The sequence below is a fragment of the Dinoponera quadriceps genome, unplaced genomic scaffold, assembly GCF_001313825.1.
Source record: "Dinoponera quadriceps isolate SergipeBrazil2010 unplaced genomic scaffold, ASM131382v1 scaffold2131, whole genome shotgun sequence".
NCBI classification, from domain to species: domain Eukaryota; kingdom Metazoa; phylum Arthropoda; class Insecta; order Hymenoptera; family Formicidae; genus Dinoponera; species Dinoponera quadriceps.
The window spans coordinates 88,547-111,368 of record NW_014556217.1 but is presented as its reverse complement, the minus strand read 5'-3'; the positions used below and the strand labels follow the sequence as shown (position 1 = coordinate 111,368).

Genomic DNA, 22,822 nt, shown 5'->3' with positions numbered 1-22,822 from the left:
GTCGCGTTTTCTAACCAGCTTTTCTCTCAGAAATCACCGAATTTCTACAAGCGCGGAATCGCACAGTCAATGAAATGACACGTATTCAACCGCTTGATTATATCTTAAAATAAATAAGTGTTATGTATGTACATTGTGATAAGAAAAAACGGGATGAAATTTTGCACCAAGCTATTATAGAAAAAGCATTTTCTTCTTTATATATGAAATACTTTTTACTAAGATTACCATGTGTATGTGTAGATTCATATTATTTCATGAGCAACGTACGTTTCATATATGTATTACCGATAATCCTCAGGCTTCATGCGTACATATAAAAATATGCTGTGTATCGCTGTCGTGCGCTTTCTTATCGCTAGTGAAAACATGGTCACACACCACTTGGCACATGCTTCACGACTATACATCGCTTGAGAACTTTCGAACTGAAGATGACGACGAAGTTCATTGCATCGCCAATAACACTGACATATACGACGCTGAGGCTTTCATGATCTATAATAAGGTCATCCTATTTTTATTACAATTTTATGTTTCTATCATTTCTTATTGTGTGTAAATGTGCGTATAACATTGCATAAATAATGCATTTTTATGCATATACGGCAATATGATAAATTGCCTGCGAAACAAATTATGTAAATGAGAAGCTAAGGGGAAAATGTTCTGTACTATCCGATTACAAACTTGTCTCACAGATGTAACTGGGAATTATTTCGATCACTGTTGCAAGTGATTTGCACCATTGTTATCCGGAATGATTTCGTACGTTGTGCATGAGTCTTACGTTTGCAAAGCTCTCTAAAGAAAGATCCATCATTTTGCCGGCTGTCAGTGTCAACTGCTTTTGTGCCCTTAATATTACGAATAATAAAACGCGGCTATCCTGGGGCCTCAGGTTGTACCACGCCGAGTTGTACGCCGCAGTACCGATCGTTTTGCTCTACGAAAAAGTAGTTTCTTTTAATTCAACGAGTTTTTATTCATATGGTAAATTCGAATTCAATCGTTATCATCGATTATCGCCGTAATTGTTCTCTCATATATCCAACCTTGTTTTTCAGATATTCTCCCGCGAAGCAAAATATGAACGATTCCAGATTCGTGATGGTATAAAACAGGATAGATCTCATTATCCGCTCAGTCGCGTCAGGGCTGTCGAGCGACTGCGATATGGAAGTGGCACGCGCATAGAATTATTGCAACATTATTATTAAAATACTTTGCAAAATTGCGTGTTAAGGTAAGCAGTCGACACGAATGATGTAACCGCATGAAAAAAGTGTAATAGTAATGTTAAGGTATCACGTGTACAATTACACACAAAAAAATACATTCCGCATTCAAGTAAATGTTTCTTGTTTCAAGTATTTTATAACTTTACATAAATTTGCAAATATACCTTAAGTACTGCATCAATAAGCATCATATTAAAAATATATCAAATCCTAATAAGGTGTGATACTTTAATTAAAAGCATTTAATTAAAACAAACTTCAATTTTTTCATTTAAATGAGTCGAATTTAACTTTTCTTCGATAAAGTTTCTAGTATTCATAAGAAGAGAAGAAATTTTTCTTTTTATTAAGTGGTAATAAGCTTAAAACTTGTGATGAGTATATTTTAAGACTATTATCAGGAAAATATTTTTTATTGAAGATAAATATTTCACTTATAAAAGAAGGAATATAAACTAAGTAATCACTTTTCTGAACAATAGAATGATGTTATTATTATTATTCCTTTTTTTCTTATTCTTTTTGTACGCGCACGAATGCGTGAAAGACGGCGATCAATTTCACAATGAAGCTTATTGTTTTTATCTATAATATTTGGACCGCGTGATACTCACACTTACGACGAGAAATGCCAACATACAGATCATTGTTGTATTCAAGGTAAACAACGCGAACGAGATGTATGTGTACAAATTTTCGATGTACGTCGAAAACAGGATGATCCTCTGATGTTTTCGAACAATTTTATTCGTTACGACGACGACTGATTCGCGCGTTCCTCCACTCTCCTTCGGTATAAGATGAATCAACCAAGAGCGCAGGACGTCGATTTGACCTCCCACGTGTAAAATCTGAAAAATTCCATCGCTCGAGAGACACTTAGAGAATTCGAACTTTTTCATCACTGAACAGAGGTTCAACGCTGCATTGTAAAAATTGTATATGTTATTTATTAAGATTAGCCTTAAATGCAATGTAATTGAGTTATCTATAATTTTTAACTCTGTATGTATTATTGATTTATTATTTATTTCGAAAGATTATTTAAAAAAGTAAGAACGACGTGTCCAATCGATAACCAGTAAACTTTTATAATCAATTATAAGAATGATATTAAATTAATTATTATAATTTTAATAGTTATAATTTTTATTATAGTCACAATTTTCTACTCAACAATGTAACTATTGTGAATGCAACATACTTTATATTACACTTATATAGAACGGAAAATCATAACACTGATTATAACTGTTAGTTGGTGTTATTGCTGAGTATTGCCTTAACACATCGTTCTTACCTTTAGGAATAATTTTCCTAAATAAATTTAGAAATTTAGTCCGAAATTCCGTACAATATAATTACATTGCGTGTTAAGAAATGTTGCATTGACGTTTTATTGATGTTTAATGGGCAACCTGTCACTTTATCTTACGTGAATGTCCAGAAACGAAAGGGTACGATTATAAAAGAGTGGCAACCAAATTATACCGTGCGCTGAAGCTGCAAGTTAACGTAACAAGTGCAATGAGCATTGACAGGGTCGCATACCAAAGTTAAGAGCAGAGAGTTCACCAGACCGGTGCCGACGACGATGGTCAAGAGATGCACGAATTGCGCGCTCAACAGCAGCCTGTATGTGCGTATTGTGCTGATGCGCACGGGAAGCTCCACTTTCATAAGGAAGGGTATCTCGGACTGGTCGTCGTTGATATCAACGTCCGCCAAGAAGACGGCGAAACTGAACAGAATAGTATTGGACACGTGAAGGACGAACATAGCGATGGTGATGCGGTCGGACAATTTTGCCTTGCACTCGGTCTCACGCATGTCGTCGTCGCTGTCGGTGCACTCGTTCCAGTCCTCCGTTATCATCGTAAGGATCTGGACGAATTTCCTGCGGACCGATCGAAATCGCCCGAATGGTGGTTTCACGCGCCTCGTTGTTGTCTCAGTCGTCGTCACTTACCGCTGATTGAACCAGAAGACGAACAATTTAGTGAAAACCTTTATATGCGCCATGAAGGTGCTAAGACAATCCATTAAGATCGGCAGGTTCTCGAGCTTCATGTGTGACCGGAAATACCGGTAATGACAGATCTCGTCCATCATTAATGAAAAAAGCCAATATGCCCTGAAGATGAAGGCGTATGACGTGCCCGGCCATATGCCGAATAAAGTGAGTACAATTTTCGTCGTGCGATGAACTGTACTTTTACGCGGCATCGCGTTTCTTTATTTTGCTCTCTCCTTCTCTTCACACGAGACGACGTACATCCAGGTGTGCGCCGCAAGACGCACTCTCAAGGAAGATGGAGATAACGAAACTATTTTGTGCTGGTACTTTTCAACAACGGCACGATGTGTATCGCGGGATAGCTGCGTAAAGACTGAGAGGACCGAAGAGTTCATCGAATCGGTGCCACCCTTGCACGGCTGACTACTGAAAAGTTCTCATAAAATATTTTCATCGTGTCGCTCACGACCTTCGAGTGCACTTTGCAACTTTCCGGAACTTTCACCTAAGGATACATCGTGGGGTCATTATTCTTTTCCTCGAACGCTGGAGATATACTCGTAAGATTGGTCGTCTTATAAATATGTAATGCGATGTATGCGGACGTAGATAGATCGAAGATTACCGATCTCCAGTCGCGTTCAGCTGTCTTCACTTCAAAAAGTTTTCGAGCTTACTTAGCGACGAACTTTCGAAGGGAGAGGCTGGCGTGCAATGGCGAATCGTCCCGTTTAAATATGCAATGTTTCGTGCGGACATGGGTGCCACAATATACAACTACGATAGATGACCAGTCATGCTCCCGACTTCAGAAAAGTTTTGAAGTCAAGAGAGTAAAGATCCAGCAAAACAGCGAAATGTGGCGCGAATTAGACACGTATTCTATGTGTTGGTTCGCATGCGATAGCCGTCGAGTGCCAAACGATGTCACTATCGCGGTCGTAATTTCAGAGCAATTCAGGAGTGCCTGGTGGATTGTCAGTCGATGTGTGAGGATTCGGATCATATATCGGATTGGTGCGAAACTTCGTTGCGTTTTTTAATTAGCTTTTCGTTCGGAAGTCCGTATAAGGAATTTCTACAAGCGCGGGATCATGCGACTAACAAACCGATGCATATTTAACCACTTAATTATATCTTAAAATAAATAAATGTTATGCATATTTTGATAAAAATCGCTATGAATTGTTGCACCAACCTATTATTGGAAAAGCATTTTCTACTTTATATATGAAATACTTTTTATTAAGATTATCTAAAATTCACTAAGATTTTCTAAGTGATTTGATGTGTGTATGTAGTTTCATATTGTTTCATAAGCAACGTACATTTCATATATATATTACCGATAATCCTCAGGCTTCATGCGTACATATTCAAATATGCTATGCATCGCTGTCGTGCGCTTTCGTATCGCTAGTGAAAACATGGTAACACATCACTCGACACATGCTTCACGACTACATATCGTTTGAGTACTTTCGAACCGAAGATGACGACGAAGTTCATTGCATCGCCAACAACACTGACATATACGATGCTGAGGCTTTCATGATCTATAATAAGGTCACCCCATGTTAATACAGTTTTATAATGCAGTTTTATGTTTCTATCTTTTCTTATTGTGTGTAAATATACATATAACATTGCATAAATAATGCACTTTTATGAATATACCGCAATATGATAAATTTCCTGCGAAACAAATTATATAAGTGAGAAGCTACGAAGCAAATGTTCTGTAGTTTCCGATTATAAACGTGTCTCATGGGTGTTACTGGGAATTATTTCGACCACTGTTACAAGTGATTTGCACCATTGTTATCCGGAATGAATTAGTACGTTGTGCATGAGTCTTACGTTTGCGAAGCTCTCTAATGAAAGATCCATTATTTTGCCGGCCGTCAGTGTCAACTGCTTCTGTGCCCTTAATATTACGAATAATAAAACGCGGCTATCCTGTGGCCTCAGGTTGTACCACGCCGAGTTGTACGCCGCGGTACCGATTGTTTTGCTCTAAAAGAGAAGTTTCTTTTAATTTTACTTTTTATTCACACGCTAAATACGAATTTAATTGTTATCATCGATTATCATTGTAATTATTCTCTCATATATCCAACCTTGTTTTTCAGATATTCTCCCGCGAAGCAAAATATGAACGATTCCAGATTCGTGATGGTATAAAACAGGATAAATTTTGTTATCCGCTCAGTCCCGTCGGGGCTGCCGAGTGACTGCGATATGGAAGCGGCACGCGCATAGGATTATTGCAACATTATTATTAAAACACTTTGCAAAATTGCGAGTAAAAGTAAGCAATCGTATGGAGTGGTGCAACTGTGTGAAAAAAGTGCAATGGTTATGTTAAGATATCACGTAAACATGTGTTATTACACACAAAAAATATATACTGCATTCAAGTAAATGTTTCTTGTTTCAAGTATTTTATAACTTTATATAAATTTGCAAATATACCATAAGTTCTGCATCAATAAGCATCATATTAAAAATATATCAAATCCTAATAAGGTGTGATACTTTAATTAAAAGCATTTAATTAAAACAAACTTCAACTTTTTCATCGAATTTAACTTTTCTTCGATAAAGTTTCTAATATTCTTAAGAAAAGAATTAATTCTTCTTTCGATAAAGTGGTAGTGTACTTTTCTAAAACTTGTGATGAGTATATATTTAGGACTATTATCAGGAAAATATTCTTTGTTGAAGATAATTATTTTACCTATAAAAGAAGGAATGTAAACTTATAATCACTTTTCTGAGCAGTAGAATGATATTATTATTATGATTTTCTGTGTACGCGAGAGATGGCAATTAATTTCACAATGTATCCTATCATTTTTATCTATGATATTTAGCACGCGTAATACTCACACTTACGACGAGGAATGCCAGCATACAGATCATTGTTGTGTTCAAGGTAAACAACGCAAACGAGATGAATGTGTACAAATTTTCGATGTACGTCGAAAACAGGATGATCCTCTGATGTTTTCGAACAATTTTATTCGTTACGACGACGACTGATTCGCGCGTTCCTCCACTCTCCTTCGGTATAAGATGAATCAACCAAGAGCGCAGGACGTCGATTTGACCTCCCACGTGTAAAATCTGAAAAATTCCATCGCTCGAGAAACATTTAGAGAATTCGAACTTTTTCATCACTGAGCAGAGGTACAAACGCTGCATTGTAAAAATGTATTCGTGCTTTAATGAGTTTAGTCTTAAACGCAATGTAATTAAGTTATCTATAATTTTTAACCCTGTATGTATTATTGATTTATTATTTATTTCGAAAGATTATTTAAAAAAGTAAGAACGACGTGTCCAATCGGTAACCAGTAAACTCTTATAATCAATTATAAGAATGATATTAAATTAATTATTATAATTTTAATAGTTATAATTTATATTATAATTATAATTTTCTCTTTAATAGTGTAACTATTTTGAATGCAACACATTTTATATTTCACTTATATTGAATGGAAAATTATAACACTGATTGTAATGCTACTGTTAGTTGGTGTTCACTGAGTATTCACTTGGCACATTGTTCTTGCTCCTTTGAGAATCATTTTTCTAAATAAATTTAGAAATTTAATTGGAAATTCCGTACAATATAATTATATTGCGTGTTTAGGCATGTTACATTGATATTTAGATGATGTTCAGTGGGCAATCTATCACTTTGCTTTGCATAAATGTCCAGAAATGAAAATGTACGGTTATAAAAGAGTGGCAATCAAATTATACCGTGCGTTGAAGCTGCAGGTAGCGTAGCAAGTGCAATGAGCGTTGACAGGGTTGCATACCAACGTTAAGAGCAGAGAGTTCACCAGACCAGTGCCGATAACGATAGTCAAGAGGTGCACGAATTGCGCGCTCAACAGCAGCCTGTATGTGCGTATTTTGCTGATACGCACAGGAAGCTCCACTTTCATAAGGAATGGTATCTCAGACTGATCGTTGTTGATATCAACGTTCGTCAAAAAGACGCCGAAACTGAACAGAATGGTAGTGACCACATGAAGGACAAATATGGCGATGGTGATGCGGTCGGACAATTTCGCCTTGCACTCGGTCTCACGCATATCGTCATCGCTTTCGGCGCACTCGCTCCAGTCCTCCGTTATCATCGTAAGGATCTGGACGAATTTCCTGCGGACCGATCGAAATCGTCCGAATGGTGGTTTCACGCGCCTCGTTGTTGTCTCAGCCGTTATCACTTACCGCTGATTGAACCAGAAGACGAACAATTTAGTGAGAACTTTTAAATGTGCCATGAAGCTGCTAAGACAGTCCACCAAGATCGGCAGGTTCTCGAGCTTCATGTGTGACCGGAAATACCGGTAATGACAGATCTCGTCCATCATTAATGAAAAAAGCCAATATGCCCTGAAGATGAAGGCGTATGACGTGCCCGGCCATATGCCGAATAAAGTGAGTACAATTTTCGTCGTGCGATGAACTGTACTTTTACGCGGCATCGCGTTTCTTTATTTTGCTCTCTCCTTCTCTTCACACGAGACGACGTACATCCAGGTGTGCGCCGCAAGACGCACTCTCAAGGAAGATGGAGATAACGAAACTATTTTGTGCTGGTACTTTTCAACAACGGCACGATGTGTATCGCGGGATAGCTGCGTAAAGACTGAGAGGACCGAAGAGTTCATCGAATCGGTGCCACCCTTGCACGGCTGACTACTGAAAAGTTCTCATAAAATATTTTCATCGTGTCGCTCACGACCTTCGAGTGCACTTTGCAACTTTCCGGAACTTTCACCTAAGGATACATCGTGGGGTCATTATTCTTTTCCTCGAACGCTGGAGATATACTCGTAAGATTGGTCGTCTTATAAATATGTAATGCGATGTATGCGGACGTAGATAGATCGAAGATTACCGATCTCCAGTCGCGTTCAGCTGTCTTCACTTCAAAAAGTTTTCGAGCTTACTTAGCGACGAACTTTCGAAGGGAGAGGCTGGCGTGCAATGGCGAATCGTCCCGTTTAAATATGCAATGTTTCGTGCGGACATGGGTGCCACGATATACAACTACGATAGATGGCCAGTCATGCTCCCGACTTCAGAAAAGTTTCGAAGTCAAGAGAATAAAGATCCAGCAAAACAGCGAAATGTGGCGCGAATTAGACACGTATTCTATGTGTTGGTTCGCATGCGATAGCCGTCGAGTGCCAAACGGTGTCACTATCGCGGTCGTAATTTCAGAGCAATTCAGGAGTGCCTGGTGGATTGTCAGTCGATGTGTGAGGATTCGGATCATATATCGGATTGGTGCGAAACTTCGTTGTGTTTTTTAATTAGCTTTTCGTTCGGAAGTCCGTATAAGGAATTTCTACAAGCGCGGGATCATGCGGCCAACAAACCGATGCATATTTAACCACTTAATTACATCTTAAAATAAATAAATATTATGTATGCACATTTTGATATAAAAAAAGCGGGATGAACTTTTGCACCAATCTATTATAGAAAAAGTAATTTCTACTTTATATGTGAAATACTTTTTACTAAAATTACCATGTGTATGTAGTTTCATATTTTTTCATAAGCAACGCATGTTTCATGTATGTATTACCGATATTTCTCGGGTTTCATGTATATATATATAAAATTATGCTGTGTATCGCTTTCGTGCGCTTTCGTATCACTAGTGAAAACGTGGTTACACATTCGGCACATGATTTCACGATTATTTATCGTTTTGTAACTTTCAAACCGAAGACGAAGACAAGGTTCATTACATCGCCAACTGCACCGTCATATACAATGCTGCGAATTTCATGATCTATAATATGGTTACCCCATTTTTATTACAGTTTTATATTTCTATCATTCCTTTCTCGAAACTCGACAGTTTTCGAGCTTACTTAGCGACGAACTTTCGAGGGAAGAGACGGGCAGTTAGACCTAGAATATTGCGAAAGAACGTAACATATCGTGTTTCTTTGTGTGTAACAAATGAGAAGAGATATCCATCGCTATATCAATATCTGGTGGGAAACTTGCGGGAGTGCATGGCTTTGTTACCGAGTGCAAAAATAAGTTTTGCTCCATGTGTAAAAGCAGATCAGACGACATATAATATGTCAAATTTGCTTTTTTATTTGGACTTTTGGCGGGTAGAACAAGTTTTATTTCGCGTATGTCAACACTCTTCAAGTTGTGATTTCTTTTTGAACTCTTGAAAGTTGCGTAGTAATGTTATTTTGTCGAATTTGAAAATTCTTTCGGATCGATTTGTGCCCCTATTGTGCGCAAAAGTAAGTCAGATGTTTGATAAATAAAAATATTTGAATTTAAACGCTACACGACTCAACTTATCGATCTCGCAGTGGAGAACTTTCTCAGTTACGTTATCGGGAATACAATCGCGCAAGTATATCACATGACATCATGAAAATTTCGACGAAATCAACGAGATTAAAGATATTGTTACTCATTTGATTTATGTGCGAATTTACTTTAGTTACACAACACGACAACTGTCTTTCGACACTCTTTAACTTGTTTGATGCGCGTCGAGACGTCGTTCTCGTTGCATTAATGAGAAGAGTGCAACGGCCTTGCTGTAATTTATGGAAATGGGTACGCATTAATTATCTTTTACGTGCTATTCTCAAGGTTTGGAAAGTCATCTTTTTTTTTAATTACTCGTTAACGTTACTTGTGTGTGTTGTCCATTGAAAAATATAACTTGTTACTTTTATCATTACTCAGAAAATAATAACAACGGTACAATATGCATTATTTCTATTATTATATCACAATGCTTTCTCTCTTCCTTTTCTTTTTAGGAATCACTGCCTCATTTTCATTGTAATCTCTGAAAATTGCCAACTCTATTTTCTTTTCACGTGCGTGAAAAGAGAATAAAGCGGCAGCAAATATTTTTTATATACACAAAGTAACAATAAATGCTACGTTGCAGTTACTAGAAAAAAATATGTCCGAAAACATGTTATTGCGTTACGGTTATTTAAAACAAGCAACACCTGTAATTCATAACAGTAATAGCGTTACAAATAACACTTAGCTTCTTCAACCCCGTGTGGTTGTTCCTTTAAAATGTGATACTGTTTTATTCTTTATTTTTGTATATTAATTTTGTATATTATGTATATTATCTAAAAATACATACATGGGATGTATACTGCTTTTCCAATATGTTTTCGTTGATGAAAACAATTTAGTGAAGAAATGTCTGCATGTCATTCTTTGTTCTCGTCATTTCATGCGTTTATTATCGACTAGGAATTGACAAAGTAGAAACTAACGATGTTTATCTCATCGCCAACAGCACTGACAAATATGATCCCGAGGCTTTCATAATCTATAACATTGTTGAATCCTTGTAGTGAAAATAAAGAAATATGGTTAAATTTAAATTCTTTTATATTCACATATATACAAGGTATTTGTCGCTAAGTGGAACATCCGTCACATACTTGTAGTTTAGGTCAATGTGAATAGAAAAGACCTCTATCATTTTGCAAACAACCACGCAAAATTTTGAGTCATTAATTAAAGAAGCCTATGTACATGGCCATTNTAATCATTTTTTTTTATATGATCTTTAAAAAAACATTATGCTGTTATCCCTAAGGTAATTAATTCCAAATTAATAAAATTTATTATTCTTCATTTATATATTCACTCATTTATGTTTATATTTCTATTAAAGTTTTTTAAATTTAATTATCCTCCCAATAAAATATGTATAAAAAATTTTTTATATTTTATATATATAAAATTCTATAGGGTCTTCTTGTCCCATAAATTTATTTAAGTCTTCTTACTCAATAAAAAAATTCAATTTTTAATTTTAAAAAAGCTTAAATTTTATTTATTCTTTCATACAAGTTCCTAATTAAGGAACAATATATATATACATAACAATATATATATATACATACATAAAATTTTGAGTTATATATATTATATTACATATAAATTTTATTTCAGTTATATTATATATACTATAATTTTTCAGTTATTATATATATATATATTACTACATATAAATTTTTATAACCAAAAATGCTTTAAAAACACAGTATATATGTAATTTGATCCAAAAATAATCTTCCATAAACTTTATACATCTTACACCTGTAAAAGACTCTAAAGATAGATCCATCATATTGCCGGCCCTAAGCTTTAGTTGCTTCTGCGATCTTAAAATCACAAATAATAAAACACGACAGTCTTTGGCCTTCATATCGTACCATGCGGAATTATACGCTGCATTTCCGACCGCTTTGCTCTACGAGGAATAAAAGATAAATAAAGATATTTATTAATATTTGCAGCGTTTCTCTCCTTATCATTATTTTTAATCTCACAGATATGTAAATTATCTATTTAACAGTTACTCATTGTTATCGCTTTTCATCGCTAACCTTGTTCGTCAGGTATTCACCAGCGAAGCAAAATATAAATGCTTCGAGATTCGTCACGGCATAAAATAAAAGAGATCTCATTATTTGTTCCGTGGCATCGGGATTGCCGAGTGCCTACAATGTCAATGCGAGATGCGAATATGAACAATGATGTAAAATCGTAAGTAATTATCCAGTCGACATATCCAATATGCTAATTAGGAAGTAAAAACATATATTGCATTTATATTATTTTATCCCTCATATGTTATTATATGCTGTATTTGAATTATTATAAATATAACGCATATGTTGTAACAGTTATGTTACAGTTCTAGTTGTAGTCACATGTATTTTTGAAAAAGGATAAAATCAGTATAACAAGAACATTAAAAATTAACTTTTACGTTACATAAAATATATAAATTTTATTTAACGTAATTATTGTGTCGACTGGTCATTTTAATAAAAAGACATATGATAATATACACAATGTAGAAATATGTACAATAAAAAGTGATGATATAAGTAAGATATATCGGTAATGTTAATGTGTCAATATATGGCAACATGTATTACATATTGGTTTGAAGAGAATAATAATAATAATCAATTTTAACCCTTCCGTTACTACAAAGTTTGACCAAAACGCGACCTTACGTTACGAATATTCACTGTTAATATCAGTCGTGTTCAATATCAATTGTTAGTGGCGGAAAGGTTAAAAAAATGTTTGTACTTTTATGTTCACGGACTTTTAATAATTCTACTTACGGTCACAATGAGAAATCCCAATGAACAAATCATCACCGTGTTCGACGCGAATTGTAGTAAAGATATGTACGAGTAGAGATCGTTAACATTCTGCGAGAAATGGATAATTTTCTGATGCTTCTGAATTATTTTCCTCATCGTGACGATTGATTCGTCCTTCTCGATCTTTTCGAGCTTTATAACGTCCGTCAACCAGTAAAGTAAAATGTTTACTTGACCACCCATATGCAGGGTCTAAAAAATAAGGATATTTTCATATATAACAATGATTAGAAGTTACTGTAGAAGTTATTATAGAAATGTATGTTTAAGCAAATGAAAAAAAATAAGAAAGCGAAAGAGTCTCGCGAAGTAGAGATAGAATTAATTGTAGATAGTCTTTATAAAAATATTTCACCGTTTTTACTCCTTATATGGTCCGTTTTAAAATTATTCTATCATTTTTATACTTGTTTCTTGCACATTCAAGTATCTGCAGTCTATTAAGCAGAGGAATGTGACAAGTACATGTGAATATTCATGAGCGCTTGTGAGTGTTAAACAAGTATTTTGTACTTGTAGATAAATGTACGTTTATCTCAAATTTACACAACACGTATACGTGTTTATTACTTAAAAATACTCAATGGTACGTTAATAATACCATTCGGATATACTCATATGCAATTTACTCGTTATTATGGAAGTGTCCCTCTCTGACTTAAAAGCGAGACCATACTCAACCGAATGCACGCTTTCATTACTCCAACTAACAGTTTTCGCACGCTAAAAATGGTGAAATATTTGTGTAAGGGAGATAAGCAGATTATGGATAGATTGAAAAATAAATATGTCGGTCTCTTCAATATATTTATCGTGCGATTGATTTTGCGGTGAAATATTTGTAAGAATTTCAATTCACATTCAATAACCATTACAATATTTATCACAGTATTTTGCTTATGATACTTGCTCATGTAGGTGCTGGTTACCAGAGTTAGAAGCAGAGCGTTGAATAAACCAGCTCCCCAGCTGCACACCATCACGAACACGAACTGCGTAACTAACACGACTCTGTATTTGCATCGCGTGTTTATGACGAAGGGATATTCCATTTTCATCATGAGGGGCAGTTCGGCCGTTCGATCAGTGATGTCAACGTCGGCTAAGAGGATGCCAATGACGTACGTAAATGCGGCAATTGTGTGAAGGATAATTAGCCCGTTACAAATACGACTCGAGGTTTTCGTTTTGCGCACAGTTTCGTGCAACGCGACGTTACTGCTCGAGTAATCGCTCCAATCTTCCGACATCGTTGTCAAGATTTCGATAAATTGTCTGCGAACAATTCCGTTTATCAATCATCCTAACGACGATGACGACAACGAATTTTTTTCACGTGTAATATTGGGAAAATATAAAACATATATGAATATACAAACGTATAAAAACAAAAGTTATCAACATATATAAAATACAAATTTCTTAATTAATTTTTTGGCATCATTCCGTATAATTGTCAAAACAATTCGACGGCTTTTCTTTTTACCCATATTGTCTATGGATCTTACACTGAAACGTTTCTCGTAAAACCGTAACAGATTTTCGCGTCATCGTCACGTACCGTCACTTACCGCTGTTTGCACGAGAAAATGATGAGCTTGGCGGTCAATTTCACGTGCGCCAAGAAACTGCTCAAGCAGTCCATCAAGCCGAAGAGATTGTCGAGATTCAAATGCGTCACGATGTATCGGTAGTGGAAGAACTCACTAATTACTAGCGTAATGAGCCAAAACACTCTGCAGATTATAAAATACGACATACCTGGCCAGACGCCGAACATGGTGAGCATCAGCTCCACCGTGCGATTAATCGTACTTTTGCCAGTCATAATTTCTCCCTTTTTTACTAATACTACTTTTCCGATAACTACGATCTATGCACGAGCCAAAGCATCGGAACTAGCGCGAATGATCGAGCGAACGCGCACGCCGAGACGCGGGATGCGCTTTCGTGAGAGTTGTATTTTCTCAAGCTCGATGTGTGTTACGCAAAATTAGCACGAAGACTGAGAACTGCCGCGCGACGGTGAGTACAGCGTCTAGCTTTGCATGATCAACCAATGGGAGTCACTCATTAATTATTATTCTCCTCGTGTCGTGCGTAGATCACGAAGACATTTTACCATAGCTTCTTGTAACTTCGAGAAAGAAAATCGAAAAGACAATGTGCCCCCTGTCAGTCGTGTTCGCGATGCACTCGTGAATAATTCGCTCTAAATATGTAACGACTGGCGCAGACGTATGCGGGACCAAGTATATTTGATAGCAAGGGGCGCCCAGTGTGATCCATAGAAAAGTTTTCAGATTCAGAGAACGAAAAGACTCGAGGAAGGCTCGGAGGAAGCGAGAAATATCGTTAAGCGGCGAAACTATCTAAGTCACAACGTATCACGAAGCTTTTCGATGAGGAAACTCAACTTGTAAAAATTTGCCAGTTTGCATTAGCGTTGTCAACATAAGCCGAATGTTCATCCGGTACTCAAATTTGTGCGTACCAGCCGAAAACATGCCATATAAAAACGTAAGTAATATTCGAATAATTTTCAGCTGTTATTTGTTATTGATTTTTATAGCAACCGATTTTGTCCTTTGTTTTCTTAAAGTATTATCCATCCTACTCATGTATTCGGATATTCGGATATTTGAGTGACTCACCAAGTAAACGGAGAAAGACTACTCAAAAGATTCGGTGTGTCTCGGTAATACTCGAGTACTCGGATTCCCAAATATTTATAAATATTGAAAATGTAAGAAGAAATTTTTTGAATTAAAATATTAATAATTTATAAGTAAAAAATTTTGTATTACATTAAAATGGGGAATGTGTTAAAAAGTATAATGTTAAATTAACACATTCACTTTGTCAACATATATAACACAAAATTGGGCACACAGTGGGCCGTTTTTAACATAAAATTTTGTCGACACATTGTGTCGATACGCTTTCCGTCGTAATTATCATCGCATAATAGACTAAAATTATATTTGCTATGATATTTCTCAAGGTCCCTAGAGGAAAAGTATATTAAAGGAGGCATGGTCCTCCAATTGTTGATTACGGTACAACGGTTAAGAACGATTTGCTTGAAATGCAAAGTTCGTGTAAGAACATACTCGGTGTGTGCGTACGCGTATCGATTAGCGAATCGTACGCGACCGCCGAAGAAGATATCTCGAGTTTTTCCGAATAAGCGAACCTCAAGAGAGAACGAAGAACAGAAGTATCTTATAGTCCGCCAAAGACGATATTCCGAGGAAATGAGTCGGAGAGTCACGCCGGAAAGGGGGAGTCGACTCACGAATGGATTCGCGGAGAGAGCGAGATATATACTGTGTAATTTCTTACAAACTGCAGTTCAGGTCATCGTTAGTTTGAATGAGTTACATCTACTTCGGAGGACGCAGTCGGGCTTACGTCGCGTTCTGTAATCGTCGCCAACGTCATATTTACGTGCCGTCGCGGCGTTCGCTTTACAATACAACATTGTTCGTCGCGCAGGTGTCGCGTTGACTATGGCAAGCGCGATTTCCTCGCTTCCGATTGCGATCCGAACAGAGAAGTATCTTCTCCTCCTCTTCTTTATCAAAGATAAGCATCAAAGACAAGTTCGAGAAGCACATCTTAATTAAACTCTTGAGAGAGAACCAACATGCGCTGAGAGGCAAATACATATCGTATTTACAACTACACAGAAAAGAAGTGCTGGCATCAAGTAAACAATTATTCCAATACTCTTCAGCAAATTTTTACTTGGATCAAGTAATGTTTACTTCATCTAAGTAAAACATTTTTCAAGTAAATAATTGAAGTAAAATGTTTACTTGATCCAAGTAAAAATTTGCTAAGGAATATCGGAGTAACTATTTATTTAAATCTAGCACTTTGTTTTTCTATGTATAATACTACAACTATATATCATAGTAAAAGAATATGTAGTAAAAGAATATGGTAAAAGAATTATAATCAGGATAATTATTTTTTTAGCAAGCGCTATTAGAATGTCAAGGATAATAACTTTACATGCATATTGCCATAACGATTTTTGGGCTTAAATCCATAAAACGGATTTTTTTTGAGACTGGAAATATCTATTATTTCTCTTAGTATGTGTGATAAATCTGTTTTACGAAAGAAGTGACTTATATAAATGTTTCGACGAGCGGCTGTGAGTTGGAAATTGGATGGTAGCAAAGTATTTCTCGCATTTCTGCGAATTGTTTGTTAATTCTCTTTAATTTCCAACAATTAATAATTCCTAAATATAAATAATCTCTACTAACTACTGATTCCTAACAAAATAACTCGTAATATTTAGTTAAAGTGTTTATTAATATTTAATATGGAATGTGCATTCTCTTCAATACATCGCCAGTAGGACCGACATGTAGGACGCCGAAGCTTTTATAATCTGCAACAATGCGGAATGCTTTAATTCAGCTCACATGGAACGTCACTGGAATATCGCGAAGGTTACCATGCGAAATTTACGCGGCGCGTCTTACACTGGAGAATCGTTCCAACGAGAGATCCATGAACTTTCCCATTGTGATCGCCAACTGATTCTGCGATCTCATTATCATGAACAAAACGGCGCGACCGTGGTATTTGGATTGATACCAAGGCGAACCGTATGCAGCTTCGCCGATTTCTCTGCTCTACGTGCGGAGAAGAAAACACCTCATAATCGAAAACCTATGCTGCGTTGCATCCATTACCGCTTACCGTCGATGATTGCGCATACAAGAGCTAACCTTAGCACTAATGTATTCACCGGCGAAGCAAAATACGAAGGTCTCAATGTTAATTGCGCAATAAAACAAGAGGTTCTTCATTAATATTGTGGAGAAATTAGGCGATTCGATTGACTGTAATAATGAAAACGACACCACAATAATAACGAACAAGGAATAATTAATTCCTATTGATATCATGTTTTGCGCTTATTACAGAATATTAATATTTCTCGTTGTTATTAATAACATATTAAGTGCATAAGCGCGATTATGGATATTGTTGACATGCGGAGCTTTTGATGAAGGATTAACTTGCAGTAATCATTATTTTATTTGTTATGGAATTCGTGGTAGCTACTCACCGTGACGAGTATGAAGCCCAAGCCGCAAGTGATTAAAGTATTGAGCACGATTAACATCAACGCGATGTACGTGTAGAGCATCTCAACGTTTTTCGAAAAACTTATGACACTCTGGTGTTTCCGGATTATTTTCTTCACCACGCTCGCTTTGTGCTCGTTCTCATCCATGTTCATCAACCAACTACAAATGACGTCGATCTCATCGCCTAAGTACAGCATCTAGAATACACGACCGTGTCCATTACCGTACAGAGCGATAAGTAATTCACAATAAGCTCGACGATTAAATATTAATTATTCTGTCGGACGCACCTCCGAATACTCACCAAAATAATAAGAACCGAATTAAGAGAGGCGGCCCCGGTGGTAATTATCAACACGTAGAAAAATTGTATAAATATCACGAATAGATACACGGATTGTCTATTGCTGTCGAATGGAAGATGCATCATCAGAATGTACGGTCGCGTCCCGTTGGAAGCCTCGTCGTAATGAATTCCGCTCGAGAGGGTGCTGAGGGAGGTCATTACTACCGATACCGAGCTGAATGCCACAATGAAATTAGGCAAAAAATGCGATACGTGCGCTTTGCCGTTTGTGCCGACTGTGCTGGTATAGACCCTGCTCCGCTCCCGATTCGTCAGCATATCTCCCCACATCTTGTCGAATCTTCTACAAGCGATTATTCTTACGGGCGATCCCAACGCTTGTCGTAATATTTCGATCTTTACATATAACGGATAATAACAGCCGGTGCTGCGATGTAATCGCGGTGGGTTCCGACTTTAATACCGTAAACTCGTACGAACGAAAGCTCACGTTTAATCCCGAAGATAAAAGCGTCGCGATTAACCCGAAATCTCCTCTCACTCGGTCGCGGTATCGAAAAATCGAACCCACCGCGATTTCCCCGCTCCCGGATTTCCGATAGACACTTGTATTCGCGTCACAGTGATAATCACAGTGAGATTACACGCGTATGAAAATACTCTCGATCGCATTACCAATTTTATATATGCGCAATACAAATGATGTTATGCGTGTCTCACCGCTGTTGGGACCAGAAAATGATCAGTTTGATGAGCTTCATGCTCACGGCCAATGTCGCCGAGAACGCGTACATAAAAATGGTAAAGTTGATGGAGTGCGCGTGAAGGATGAGAAACATGTATTGAAGAGTCGTGTTGGTTGTCATTACGATCAGCCAGAACATTTTGCACATCACACCGTTGAATGTGCCTGGCCAGATGCCGAACACGCGGAGCAGCATCTCGAGCGGCAGACTAATTATTCTCCTCGATTGCTCGCTTTTCCATTTTTCCATATTTTTCCCACTGCTGTTTTGCGAAAGGGCGATCTCGGTAACAATTCCGTGTCGAACGTTATCGTAAGCGGATGCGTTGATTGCCGGATGATATGCTCGACTGAATGTCCTTCCGTGAACTGAAGTGTCTCGACGGAAAATGAGCGAATGAACATTCCCTTCTTCGACCCCGGTGGGAATCGCTCATTAAATATTTCAGTCGGGTATCACACAGGTCGCGTGCACATTCGCTATTTCTTTCTATATTTCTCAATATCGATGAAAAAGAGAAAAGAAGAAAACGTCTTAAGGAAAGGCGATTTTCTCTTGAATTGTCAGATGACGCAGAGCGATGAAGAATTCTCTTTAAGATAATTAAAGATTCAAGGAGTCAAGTATGCTTGGACGCGGCATGTGACGTCCGCTGTATATTGAATTGCTTCTAGCGATCACGTGTTCCTTTGACTTTTCGCAGACATTTATTTTCAAAAGAAAAGAACCCGCAACAGCCGATCGAAGGATTTTTTACGTGTAATTCAATTGCTGCGCGCACTTGCCGCTCATTTGCTTTAATATTACAGGGATTCATGCAGCGACAGGTGTATGAAAATTAGCTATGCGTGCTAAAGAACTCGCGAGGTAACGTACGAAATATTGGAGAACAAAACGACGACTTGTGTGTGTGTGTGTGTGTGTGTGTGTGTGTGTGTGTGTGTGTGTGTGTGTGTGTGCGCGAATGTGGTGTTTGAGATACTCAGTGCTCGATTTCATGGCTATACTTTTCGGTACTATATTGCTCTAAATAATCGATTGCACGGGACCATAAAACGCATATTACTCAGGTAACATAATATTATTCAATATTCATATAAAAAATCACAAATGAATAAAATAAACAAATCTATCATGTATAATATACTGATTTTCGCAACAGTTGATTTCCTGTGGATTTATTATCCGCTTTTCTAAGCGATTGCTTATCCTAATTACAATACTTGTACGCACATCGAGTGTGCGATCGCTAAAGGAGATATCTCGAGTTTTTCCGAATAAGCGATTCCCAAAGAAGCGAAGAGAAACAATGTCTTATAGCCCGCCGAAGACGATAGCCCGAGGACAAAAGTCAGTTTGCGTCAAAAAGGGAAATCTCACAGAGGTGAATTTATAAAGAGATGCGCAGATCATCGCTATTTTCAACGAATTATAATTGCGGCCGGGAAACATTGATGTCGTGCTTTGAAACCGTCGCAGTTATATTTACGTGTCACCGCGGTGCATGCTTTGCACACTGAGGGAGAAAAGCACTTAAAAATTTATTTGTGAGATTTAAAGCATATTTCTGAAGCATATTAAAGCATTTTAAAGTATATTAAAACAAACATTATATTTGTGAAATAAACCTTATTTTTATGAAAATAAGTTTTATATCCTACAAATGAATTTCTAGATATCTTTTTCTCAGTACAACGCATCCGATCACGACGATGTCGTATTGATATTGGCACGTACGGTCCCACCACTTCCAATTGTGATTCGGACGGAGATGCTTCTCTTCTTCTTATTCCTCGTCAATGTATAAAGAATAACTAAGTACAGAGAAAAAAATTTCTTTAACAATTTAATTCTTATAATAGTAATAAATATCTTTTTACGTTGAATAACATATTCCTTTTATATTTTTATCCAAGCATTACAATAGTCACAAGTAATGAAGTAATTATTTGAAAGATGTAACACTATGTTAGAAAAATAATAAAATATTTCATTGTGTTTTGGTGGAACAGTATTTAATATATAATAAAATAAATTTTTCTTTCATTAAAGACCGGATAATGTTCTTTCTAAATAATACTATTTCTTCTGTAAAATAATATGGTTTACTCTAGTGAGACAACAACATTCTCATCTAAACAAAATATTATTTGAAATTGAATTATTATTTATATTAAACAAACCCAAATCTTTTTCTTTGTGTGAAAAGTGAGTCTTAATTAATTTCACAAAAGCCAATGTAAGTGATAAATATGTTTCACGAAAGAAGTGACATGTAAACCTTTTGTCACTGAACGATTGGATATTGGACACTTGTCAATGGTAAGAAACAGCAAAATTTGTGCTAAATTTCTTTAATTTCTAAATTCTAATTATTCCTAATTACTAGCAATTCCTAAGCTACCAATTCCTAATTAACATGTCTTAACATTCACTTAAAATGTTAATTGTGGAAAATGTATTCTCTTCAATACAACGCCAGCAAGACCGACAAATAGGATGCTGAAGCTTTTACAATCTGCAACAATGTTGTGCACTTTTAAATCAGTTCACACGAAACGTCACGAATATCGCGAAAGATGCAACATGAGATCTACGCAGCGCGTCTTACAGTTGAGAATCGTTCCAGCGAAAGATCCAAGAACTTTCCCATTGTGATCGTCAACTGATTCTGCGATCTCATTATCAAAAATAAAACGGCGCTACCGTGAAACTTGGATTGATACCAGGGCGAACTGTACGCAGCCTCGCCGATTTCTTTGCTCTATGTGCGGAGAAGAAAACACTTCATAATCAAAAATCCATTTTACATTAGATTTATTATCACACATTGTCGATGATTGCGGACTCAAGAGCTAACCTTGGCGCTAATATATTCCCCGGCGAAGCAAAACACGAAGGTCTCCATGTTAATTGCGCAATAAAACAAGAGATTTTTTATCAACATCTTAGTGGAATTAGGCGATCCCATGGACTGTAATAACAGTAAAATTACGCCGATAATACCGTCAATTCGATTAATATAATTAACTCGTATGAATATATTACTTCGTGTCATAAGGTATTAATATGTCTCATAAACACGATTATAGTTTTGCACATATTGTTTACAGGCGGGCCTGTTGATAAATACTTATCTGCAATAATTATTACTCTCTTTGCTGTGAAACTTGTCGTGGTTACTCACTGTGACGAGTATGAAACCCAAACCGCAGATGATTAAGGTATTGAGCAGGAGTAATATCAGTGCGATGTATGTGTACAATGACTCGATATTTTCCGAGAAGGTAATGACATTCTGATGTTTCCTAATTATCTCCTTCACCATCGTTACGTTCGCCATGCGTTCGTTCTGTCTCTGCGACATCTGCATCAAGGATTTACAAATGACATCGATCTGGCCGCTTAAGTACTGCACCTAAAAGACAGCAACCTGTTCGTTTGAGCGTAAAAGAAAGGGAAATTGACAGTGAATCCGACGGACTTAATTACTTCTCGTATATTGCTTTACAGAACACTCACTAAAATAATAAGAACCGAATTAATGGTGGTGGCCGCGGCGGTGAGGACCAACAGATAAGAAAATTGCAGTAATATCACGATTAGATACACGGGTTGATTATGGACGAATGGAAGATGCATCATCATGAGATACGGCCGCGTCGCGTTGGACGTTTCGTCATAATGATAAACGGCCTTGAGGATGACGCTACAGTTGAGTATCACTGACACCGTATTAAATGCCACTATGAAGTTAGGTAAAAAATGCAACATGTACGTTTTGCCGGCCGTATCACCTACGTTCGCAAAGACACTGCTAGGCTCGGAATTCATCGACATCGTCCCCCACATCCTGTTAAATCTTCTACAAGCGATTATTCTTACTGGCGGTAATACCACAGACCGAAAGTTTTTCGTTTTTATATTTATCATATTTATACGGTCGAAGAGTCACGATATAATCGCGATGGGTTTCGATACCGATGCTGTAAACACGTACAAAAAACGTTCACATTTAATCATAATGACACATCTTCTACACATCTCTTTTTACAGTCGCAGCATCGGGAGATCGAACTCACCGTGATCACATCGCTTCCGGATCGCTTCCTCATCGCTTTCAATAAACACTTATATACATTGAGAAAAATCCTC

The 22,822-nt window shown here is 36.9% G+C and overlaps 5 protein-coding genes across 5 annotated transcripts; all 5 read right to left on the bottom strand.

Moving 5' to 3' along the window:
* Positions 1-447: 447 nt before the first annotated feature.
* Positions 448-3,116, bottom strand: LOC106747206 (odorant receptor 4-like). Its single transcript, XM_014624553.1, has 5 exons — positions 2,793-3,116; positions 1,856-2,092; positions 1,056-1,169; positions 791-946; positions 448-498 (listed from the first exon to the last, which is right to left on the bottom strand). The coding sequence occupies exons 1-5, from the start codon at positions 3,114-3,116 to the stop codon at positions 448-450; spliced, it is 882 nt and encodes a 293-aa protein (XP_014480039.1).
* Positions 3,117-4,763: 1,647 nt separating this feature from the next.
* On the bottom strand, positions 4,764-7,415 carry LOC106747208 (odorant receptor 4-like). Its single transcript, XM_014624554.1, has 5 exons — positions 7,092-7,415; positions 6,151-6,387; positions 5,379-5,492; positions 5,119-5,274; positions 4,764-4,814 (listed from the first exon to the last, which is right to left on the bottom strand). The coding sequence occupies exons 1-5, from the start codon at positions 7,413-7,415 to the stop codon at positions 4,764-4,766; spliced, it is 882 nt and encodes a 293-aa protein (XP_014480040.1).
* Positions 7,416-10,550: 3,135 nt separating this feature from the next.
* Positions 10,551-14,474, bottom strand: LOC106747195 (odorant receptor 13a-like). Its single transcript, XM_014624542.1, has 6 exons — positions 14,069-14,474; positions 13,427-13,772; positions 12,456-12,689; positions 11,703-11,816; positions 11,404-11,566; positions 10,551-10,633 (listed from the first exon to the last, which is right to left on the bottom strand). Exons 1-6 carry the CDS (start codon positions 14,323-14,325, stop codon positions 10,551-10,553), a joined length of 1,197 nt encoding a protein of 398 aa, XP_014480028.1. The 5' UTR covers positions 14,326-14,474.
* A 2,380-nt stretch (positions 14,475-16,854) lies between these two features.
* On the bottom strand, positions 16,855-18,251 carry LOC106747194 (odorant receptor 4-like). The gene is made up of 5 exons (XM_014624541.1): positions 17,919-18,251; positions 17,593-17,811; positions 17,249-17,362; positions 17,000-17,152; positions 16,855-16,905 (listed from the first exon to the last, which is right to left on the bottom strand). Exons 1-5 carry the CDS (start codon positions 18,249-18,251, stop codon positions 16,855-16,857), a joined length of 870 nt encoding a protein of 289 aa, XP_014480027.1.
* Positions 18,252-21,134: 2,883 nt separating this feature from the next.
* Positions 21,135-22,507, bottom strand: LOC106747193 (odorant receptor 4-like). Its single transcript, XM_014624540.1, has 5 exons — positions 22,190-22,507; positions 21,855-22,085; positions 21,528-21,641; positions 21,279-21,431; positions 21,135-21,185 (listed from the first exon to the last, which is right to left on the bottom strand). Exons 1-5 carry the CDS (start codon positions 22,505-22,507, stop codon positions 21,135-21,137), a joined length of 867 nt encoding a protein of 288 aa, XP_014480026.1.
* Positions 22,508-22,822: the final 315 nt, after the last annotated feature.